The following is a 10,387-nucleotide window of genomic DNA, read 5'->3' on the forward strand; positions in this document are numbered from 1 at the left end:
TTTCTTACATTTTCAACAGAAATCAGCATTTTAATCAGAAATCAGACTGTAAACTTGTTAATAACGTTGGTTTATAGAAGGCACCTAACGGTTGGTCTATCTCCTTTTCATGAATTTACTATTACAATAACCCTAATACTAGTGGATTTAAAAACAATGTCACTACTGCTTGACATCAGGCTGTCCGAGAGCATCTACCCAGGAACTTCTGATTGGGAGTCTATTGCTCTAACTACTAAACCAAGGGGTAGACTAACTACTGTTTTGAGCAAAAAATTTTTCGCATATCCGTGTATTCCGCTGTTTTATTGTGAATGATAATAGGGATATTAAAAATAATTAAATAAGATTAAAAATAAAAAATTAAAAAAAAACTAAAATAAAATAAATTTTAAAAGCATACCGAACCATTTCATTATAGTTAATTATTTCTATAATATTTATAAAAAACTATAAAACATGCAACATCTTCATAGTCCACAGCTGTTTCTTTTTCACTTTATCCATCTCTAGTTGGTACAAAATTCAATTATTAATTAATTAATAATTTATAATATTTTTTATAAACTATAAACTTACATGCAACATCTTCTTCATAGTCCACAGCTGTATCCATCTAGTTGATACAAAATTTAATTATTAATTAATTAATTAATTAATTAATTAATAATTAATCATTATCAATGTGGCTAAAAGTTATTCTATAAATCTTCCGATCGTACACGTTCTTCATTTAGAAACATATATTAAAAACTTTTCATTGTCACAGTCACAGGAATTATTATTTCACTCACAATGTTCAGAAATCACTATTCTCACAATACAAATCGTACTAAAAAGTATTAAAGATTTGAGTTACTCGTAGACAAAACTTTGTTGTATACTTTTTGTTATATATTTATAGTTATTTTCACATTTATTTCTGAAGAAATTAACTTCATCTCCAATGTTGAATGTAATAAACTTGAATATTGTTAAAGAACGGAACAAAAAGTTGTTGCATCTTAAATGTCTTATAAAAAGGCTAATGTAAACTTCTTCATAACTTTAGAAGGCAACCCAACAATTGGTCTATTATTTGATATATTTTACAATTAGAAACTTGCTAATTCGGATGAATTTTTATTGTATACAGCAAAGCTCGGTAAGGGCTATTTTCACTTGTAAACATATTGCTATATCTATATTTCCAATTGATTACCGATGTCACTACAGCTTGTAGAATATCTTATTAGAATCCCTTAGCTAAAATCAAATTCACGGAAAGCCCATTTTAACCGAATACTTTTTTGTTTTTCACCCCTTTATGTTTTTCGATTCTATTTAAAATAATATGTTATTGTTTATTTGATATAACTTAATGTTTTTCTTTTTCGGAGCAATTTACTTAATTTTATGTTATAATATTTCAACTTGATCTTTTTCATGATCGAAATGGTTTATAAATTCGTAAGAAAATGCTAGATTATTGACTAGAATATTTTCAATTACTTCTTTCATTAATTATGCTGTTTTAGTTTATAAAAATAATCGATTTCTCCCAAAAATGAGTTCATGTTGCGCTTGTTAAGATAATTTCTGTGAAAAGAAAAAAAAGAACCCTTCAGTTTACTCAGTAAACGCGTTTAATAAAAATTCTCTATCTAACATATTTATAAATACATCATATATATTTATTAATTGTACCTTTGTATCCATACTGTAAAACGGAAATAACATCTGCACCAGCTTATATATAAATAATAATTTGGATCATTTCATAATTTTGTGAAAAAAAAATTTAATTTTAATGGTCTTTTAAAAAAAGTCCTTTCTATTACATAATAATAATAACTACTTGTTTCTGTAATTCGTATTACAAAAAATTGCCTTCTTCTAAACATAATCTTTTCGTTAGTTTATAAGTTTTGATCTGAAAACATATCTTATTTGAATTTGGATGCAATGTAAAGTACAGGTATGTCATCACCTACTGCAAATATAGAAAATGTAGATAATATATATGCATATACATAAAACGTATACTACATGTAGAAAAACTATATACAAATAATGCATAAAAATAAATGTTAACTCACTCAATGGTGTATCAGATTAAAAAATAGCTTGTCACTGGTACAATACTTGCACTCAAATAACTAATAAGATTTATTCTTATCCTCATATTTAATCTTTTAGTTCAAATCAATCTGTATACAATTCTTATGATATTTTACATTGCTCCTGAAAACAATACAGATTATTTATTTTAATGATCACAGAAAAATTCAGCCCTAGATATTTCACTAGAAAGACCATCAAAAGCAATAGATACTCATTTCCGATCTCTACAATCAAAAAAGTTCATATAAAAGTTTCTATGAAAATATTTGCTCAGAATTGGCTATGCTTCTTTAACTAATCACAAAAAATTAAATAATTTTCAACAAAATTACAGTAAAAAAAAACAATTTGTATACAAATATAATAAATAATATTTTAATGGATACATAGAAACTATCATAGTATGAATAATTTAAACTATAATAAGTAGATAAATAACAATATTTTCACTTCTCAATGTCATGTAAACACATATATACATATATTACATTCACATTAGTAAATATATACATGTATTGATTGGAATGTACAATACTAAAACGCATTGTAAATAAATCGCATAATTATCCATACTTATGTATTTCATCATAACATAACTTTCAGTATTTAATTGTAATGTATTGAATTCAAATTTGTTCATTATTTAATTTTTATTATAGTTATCGCTTGATTGATTAAAGCGAATATTTGGAGCAGACTGATCAAATAAATGGACAAGCTATGAGATATGAAATGAAATATACTTTAAACATTCATTATCATATAAAAAATATAATAAAATAAATATTTTAATCTATATTCTTAAAAGAAAGGATACCTCAGCATTAATTTATTTAAAAAGTGTCTCCCAAAAACCATGGATGAACCCAAGGTGCGGAAGGTGGAGGAGTGGGCGGGTATATAGAAGGTGAACTCTCATGACAGGAAATACGTTGAGCCATTCATGTAGTCCTTGCCCACTGTAACCCATCACACTTCGACCTAATGTTGATGGGTCCAATGATGGATATCCTGGTGGTGATAGCATATGTGATGAAGTAACAGTATAATGATTATTGTACGCTCCTTTGTCAGTTCTAGCATCATATAAATTCGAAGAATTGTATGATGTGATCGGCGAATTATAGTCTTGGTTCTCTTGATATCTACAGGACGCGTAAGACATGGCTCTTGAAAATATACTAGCACTCCGAGAATTTCGAGTTTGCAATGTATCTGTTATATCAGCAGTTCCAACGTTTGGCAAATAGGATGAAGCATCTCCAGGAAGATTTATTCGGTTCTCAATTAAGTCCGATAATATGCTTGCGCCGCTGGCCAGAGCCTCATAACTTTTTTCAGGGCTGTAGAAAGAGCTGGTTGCTTCGGCAACGGATTTAACGTCTCTGGCTAGCATCTGATTTTTGTTGAATTCATTAGTAATCATTGATATATATTTCTCGTTTGAGATTGACATGGAGATGTGGTGATTTGGAAACTGTTGAGAACCGATCGTGGAAGCTGACACGTCGGAGTGCTGCGGAGGCATCGCGGAGATCGAGCCCGTATTGCACGGTCCCACACAATGCCTCAATTCGTCCTCCTAGCTGATGCGAGCGCGCTTGCTCGCGGGGCTCGTTGTCTCGTTTGCGGCTAACATGTATTTTAACTGCGGCAAAAATTTCATTACATCCCTCAATTGAATTAAGGGTAAGTTTTCAGATAACGAGGTGCACTTGCCGCTGTCACACAGAATTTGCATTTGTAATCTGGAATTAAAATAGGAATACTTACAAATTTGACAAGAGAAAATCATATCTAGCTTCAAACTATGTACTTCGTTTGCATTGAAATTTCACTACATTCATTAAGGGGGTATTCTAGTGTAGAAATTTAAAAAAATCGTTTTTTTTTTTTATTTCATATTTTCAAAGTTTAACTATCTAAGAATATGGGTACGATAAGGTTTTTGAAAATTTAAATTATTTTCGGAGATACGGGCATTTTACTGACTTGGTCTCCATATTAGTTTGGCTTCACGCAAAACTTTAAATGCATTTTTCTCAGAACAGACTTTTTCAGTACTGTTGACACGATTTCTCGAGTTTTAATCGACCGAGTCTTGTTTATAGACCTATCTATAGCCCGAACTAGGATTATCCCCAAATTCCAATTTTTACTATTTTTAAAAAATTCGATAAACTCAAAAAAAACAGTCAAAAAACACTTTTTTTTTCAAACAGTCGCCAATTTGTAAAAAAAATTCTTTTTACTCATTGCTAGTTCGGGCAATTGCGACATCATTGTAGATTAATAATCTTTTTATTTTTTGCATTTCCGATGGCTAGGAGGGCTGAGGTCATGTCAAGACTGAGGTGCCAATTTTTTTGAGTCCACCCACTTCATCAGCTGCCAGTTTTTACAATTTTCAACTTTTTTATTTTTTAATTTTTGTTTTGTATTTTAATAGTATTAATAAACAAGTGGTGAAAAAATGGATAGTAAAAACATTCATTGCTTTCTTTTACGACACTTTAAAAATGACCTAAAATTCATCGCTCTACACTAGAATACCCCCTTAAACTGTAGAGCTCTTGAGTCAAATAAAAACATTCTGGTATGTACGGACATATGGTATGTTTGGAAAATATAACACTGTACACAAATTATTCAGAAATTGGCTAGTTTTAGTAACGTTTTCGCGACTGTATAACGTGACAAAAGCCACGCATAATCACATTACCGGGATTCTTTAATCCCGAATACCGGGATTCCAGACGATTTATATCCCGTATTCAATACCGGTATTGATATAAAAATACCGGTATTTCGATTTACAGAATTATGTTAAAAATCGAACTCACGCAATATGTTTTACATATACCGAGCCGAATACGACGACATCGACAAGTGGCGAAGTAATATGAAATAGATAAATATATAAAGGCATAAATGTATAAAGTAATCCATAATCTCTTATACCAGACACCCCTGCCGGTCTGAGATATGGATATATATGAAATGTACATATTGCAAAATAAAAAAAAAAAATAAAAAATAAAAAAATGTCTTGAGATTCAATGAATAGATTATGTACAAAAATTTTTAATGCTTCCTCATGCATCGTAGTTATATCAAATTCGTTATCAATGTTTTCTAAACATAATAAACAATCGACTCTATATAATTCTTTATATTGTATATATTCCTATAAATCATTCATATTTATTTATTTAATTTTATTATAACAAAAATTCACTGTGTGAAATCATCCAGTGATAAATAGTTTGATAATCAATTATAAAATTGGTCCCGGTGATGGTTGACTTATGCGTACGTTCGCTAATTCTTAGAAATCGTTCATATCTAACTACAATTTGATTATAACCGAAATTCTCTAAGCAATGTACTAATTCATACAAAGTAATAATGTATTATTTCTTAATGACAAGTGCAGAATAAAAAAGAGATTTTTTGGCGGCTTGTTATATTTGTACTAAAATTTGAACCTCGCTTGAAGATGAAATAAACAAAATATAAGTTATTAATTGAATGTTTTGCTTCCTTAAATATATAATTCAATTCGAAGCTATCATGCATATGTAAAATATTACATAGAAGTTAATATTACATAATTTTTTTTACTAATAAAAAATAAATAATATGAGTTCATTTCATCAGAACAATATTTATCAGATTTCGTATATTATTTGTTAATATGCCAATATAACAACTGCGGTAAATAAAAATATAACTAGTAAATATTTCATTGAGAATACCGGTATTAATACCGGGATCCTGGTATTACACATTTCAAATATCGAATATCGATATTCAGATTTTACTACAGTATTGGAAGCCCTAATAATCACAATTATGTCAGACGTTGAGCGTTTATCACAATCTTGTCGCAGTGATCAGTTTGAAGTGTATAGCGCCTTCAAAAGTTCATTTTGAGAGTGGTTTCCTCATGTTTTTTGGGACTTATTTATTGTTTTTTGTAATTATATATACTAAAATCGATTAACATATACGAGTACTCTGTGGTTTCGATTAACTTTAATGCACTAATGTACTTATCAAAGGTTTTATGTAATATTCATTATTCCACTTTTGAACAAAATGACAAACTTATACAATGGTTAAAATGACTATTTTGATAGCACTATAGGGAAGTTCATTCGAGGCCAAGAAAAATAAAATTAAAACCTGTCAAAGGTGATTGATTTTTATCGAACTACTTCTAGAAATAGGCCAAACTATCCACTGGTAAAAAAAAGAGACTTATATTTATAGCATAGACCTCATAGACGATGTATGAACTTCCCTTTGGGCCCATGTGTCAGGTGCTGATGTCCCAAAGAGGACACCAAACGATTTCTTAAAAATTACCTTAGTTGTCTTTAATCTATATGGCTTTTTGTCTGTACTATATGGACAAGATGGTTATTGTGGTTAATTGCATTTTCTTTTAAAAATATATTGAATTAAAAGACTACATTACTGGTAGTTAATGAATCTAAGATGTGTACTAACAATTGACGCTGATTATATCATTAAACAAATAAATATCATTAAAAAAACAAAGCACCATGTCATTTTGTACGGGCTTCCCCTACTTAGTATCACTGTAATTTGTCTCAATGCACAGTATATTAAATAGTAGGTTAATATTAGCAGTATTCATACAGATTCACAATTGTAAATTGTCAATATTGCCAAAGCTAATCAAACTACTATGATTAATATCCAAAGCTATCCTAAATTCATGATAATTACATATAGTTAGATGAAAGATTTAGTAGGAAAAGTTTTTCAATTGGCACTTTTATTTTTAAAAAACAGTGCTTTATTCATAACGCAAAATAGGGCCTGTGTGTACAGTAATGAAGGACGCATTTGTGCAATTTTCCATTTGTTTTTATCAAAATGTAGTATTAATTTACAAAGATAATATATAAAAAAAATGGCGTGAAAACGAATTTATAAAGTTTTTAATTGTTTCTTTAACAAGGAAAAATAATAAATGCATATAGCTTAAAATAGTTCAACAAGCTCTGTAACATACCTATTTCCTTTGAAAAGTTCAATTCCCAGCGCGTCCAACGCCCGTCTGCAATCGTCTATATTGTATGTTGGAAAGAAATGGCTCTTCAGATCAGCAATTGTCATTAACAACTCCGTATAAACATATGGTTTCATATTTATGCTAGGGACCATCTTGTTCTCAACCAAAGCTTTCTGTACTTTGTAAGGTACATGACTACTGGATGTCTGCGTATCAGGAATAGGAGTAAGATTCCGCCGAGACATTGTATCTAGACTTGAACTGCGACCGTTGCCTATTTGCCTCGTCTGGGGCAATAGAGACCTGGAACAGAAAATATGCTTATTATTATCGAAAATCATGTTTTACATAGATGAGATATTTATATGATTTATTTTAATTTTTTTTTATTGATATATTATTTTCATATCTCAGTCAGGCAGGGACGCCAGGTATAAGAGATTATGAAACAATTTTCATATTTCATTTATACATATCATTTATCTCTAGTTCATTCTCATATTTAAAATATCTTTAAATATCTCTTCAATCTCTTTCGTCTTCAACTTCTTTATAATATTTCATTATTTTTCTTCCTTAAGAAGTCAGAAAAAAAAACGCCAAATAATCCCATTATTTGGCGACGTTTTAAGTCATCCTGAACTTTAATACAAAATTCGACAAGTAAGGAAAATTCGGGCAAAATGATATATATGGACAAAATCTAATTACATATTTGTATTTAGATATTGGCTAGTTTTAGCAATGTTTCCGAGACTGTATAAATGAAGAAAATATTTACAATCCTGCCAGATGTTGAGCGTTATTGACACAGTCCTGTCGAAGTAATCAGTTCAAACATGTATCGCGCCTTCAGAAGTTTATTTCAAGGTGGTTTTAATATGTTTTTGTTGGGACCTATAGTTATTTGTAATTATTTCTATTAAAATCAATAAACTTATGCCAGTACTAGTGATTTCAATAAATTTTTTAGCAATAATCATGTGTTTCATGGAATTTTGATTAATTATTCATTTTTGTTCACTTTCGGTCAAAATGGCATGCTTATACAATAGACAAAATGACAGTGCTATTTCGCAGCATTACAGGACCAAGAAAAAAAAATTAAAACCTGTCAAAGGTCATTTTGTTACTACTTTCGCTGTATATGCGTGTATTGCAAAATTTAACCTGGTGGCATTATCTCGAAAACAATTGCGTCAATTTCAAAAAAAATGGTGAAACTAAATAACGACTCGCATTGATTAATGGATCGTTTCTTTGCAAGAGTTAAATAAAAAATATGTAATACCTCTCAGGGGGCGCGTACATCTTTTTCCAGAATACGATTACCGAAAATAACCCAACACTTTTGGAACGATATTAAAAATTAATTAGATTTTATGCATATTTTTACATAATTTCATATTATTTTTAGTCTGCTGATATCAGTTGAGTATTTATAAAATAAACTGTTGAAATAATTAAGGGTGGTGCAACTTTTTTTTATTAAAGCAGAAAATGTTGGAAACCGCTGCTGTAAACAATTCTATAGATTCCCTTTAGTTTTAAACATACAGAACCATGGAAACTATTTTAAGAACTCAAAACTTTTCGTTTCAATAATGTTAACTAAATTTAGTGATAACCGATGAAACCTTCATAATTAGTTATTAGTAACAGTTTGGTGAATAGATCGAACTATAATTGTAGTAACAGGTCAATATAATATTTCCATTTTCCAAAATATCCTTTTAGAATTTTAACTCTTATCGCTGGCTAAATGTATTAGATATACTTCTTTACATAAATTATACTTATTTCTTTAACCACCTTCGAAGTTTTCCTAGCTATAATTCCCATCAAAATTCGTTATTTCCATTTTTTTTTTTAAATAAAAATTGGTTTGATCGTTGTCACATCCCTGCCCAGTAAACACCGGGAGGCACCGAGCGGCAATCTGAAATCCACATAGATCCACATGCATGTCACTTCCCTGAAGGCAAGCTTGTGTTTCAGGTTGCTACCGCCGCTCAAATCACGTGGTGTAGGTGGGTGGTGTTTACGGACCTCACCTCAGTCGAATATTGTTGTCATGCCACAGGTGACTTCCGACCGATAAGGGTTAAAACAATCTAATTTTGAAGAAGATTTCTGGAAAACGCGTTAATTGACATTGTTTAAATACCAGCAGAAGCGTTTCTTCATAATTGATAGGTTTGATTTTCATTAGGAAGTCGTAGATCGACTTTAGAAATTCTTATTGTTTTCGAGTATCGCTAGTAAAATACAAAAAATAAAAATAAAACTAACCCAGGAAGGTTATGTGATGTGGTCCGCACCAGAGGTGGTGGTGCTTGTTGCTGGTTGACGAGCGCAAGAGACATCGCCGCCGCAGCATTAGCACTCGAATATTGTGCTTGATATTGTCTAGCCGCGGCGGCCGCCGTGCTGTGAGCCTGGCTGGACCGAGACGCAGCCACTGCTGCGGCAGCAGCATTCACGTTGTTCTGGTACATCCTGTTCTGGGTATGATGATGCTGTTGAACAGCCGCCATCCGCAATGCCTGCTGCACGTTCGCCTGGTACGCTTGCTGACCACCCACTAAGCCGGCTGCCTGCCTGCCAACCGTTGTTTATTGCCTGAAAATAACCAGAAGATGTTAATTGAGTAGTAAGGTAAAGATTAATAAACATACTGTTCAGGGTGGAAGGTGATTGATAGCAGGTGAATAATTTTATTTATTCAATAAAATTTATAAATGTGAGAAAAATCAAAGTTTGATAAGTGTGAGCTGCAAGAAATATATGAGTTAAATTTTTATAGAAATAAATTCTGAAAAAATAAAGTTTGTTATTAATAAGGCCTAAAGTTGTGGACAAATACATAAATGATAACATTTATTTTTCACAGACCATTTATTAAATATAAAAATTTTAAAAAGAGTTTTATATGAGACAATACTATCCATCAATAAATTCAAATATTTCCAATAAAAATCAGTATACCATGTATATTTACAAAATTTTCCATTCAACATATGTTATATTAAAAATGAAATTAAATAAGTTATTTTTTCTCATAAGCTAATATAACAGTAAATTTGAATTTCAATACTTCTATGTCCTATAAAACAGTCTATTCTTTTTCCATTTTCAACAAAACAACACAAAAAGGTTTTAAACATTCTTTAACTAATTATAGAAGTCATGTTAATAACAGACTATACAAGATACTGCAGATTATACTAAAAAAAT

The 10,387-nt window shown here is 30.4% G+C and overlaps 1 protein-coding gene across 1 annotated transcript; it reads right to left on the reverse strand.

Moving 5' to 3' along the window:
• Positions 1–3,034: 3,034 nt before the first annotated feature.
• Positions 3,035–7,187, reverse strand: LOC113370012 (the record flags this gene model as incomplete). The annotated part of the gene is made up of 2 exons (XM_026610653.1): positions 7,151–7,187; positions 3,035–3,851 (listed from the first exon to the last, which is right to left on the reverse strand). A coding segment is annotated over exon 2 (597 nt), but the record flags the coding sequence as incomplete, so codon positions are not given.
• Between the last annotated feature and the right edge of the window lie 3,200 nt (positions 7,188–10,387).

This window comes from Ctenocephalides felis, unplaced genomic scaffold, assembly GCF_003426905.1.
Source record: "Ctenocephalides felis isolate EL2017-DRISC unplaced genomic scaffold, ASM342690v1 CF-g0.4_SCAFFOLD_00833, whole genome shotgun sequence".
NCBI lineage: Eukaryota > Metazoa > Arthropoda > Insecta > Siphonaptera > Pulicidae > Ctenocephalides > Ctenocephalides felis.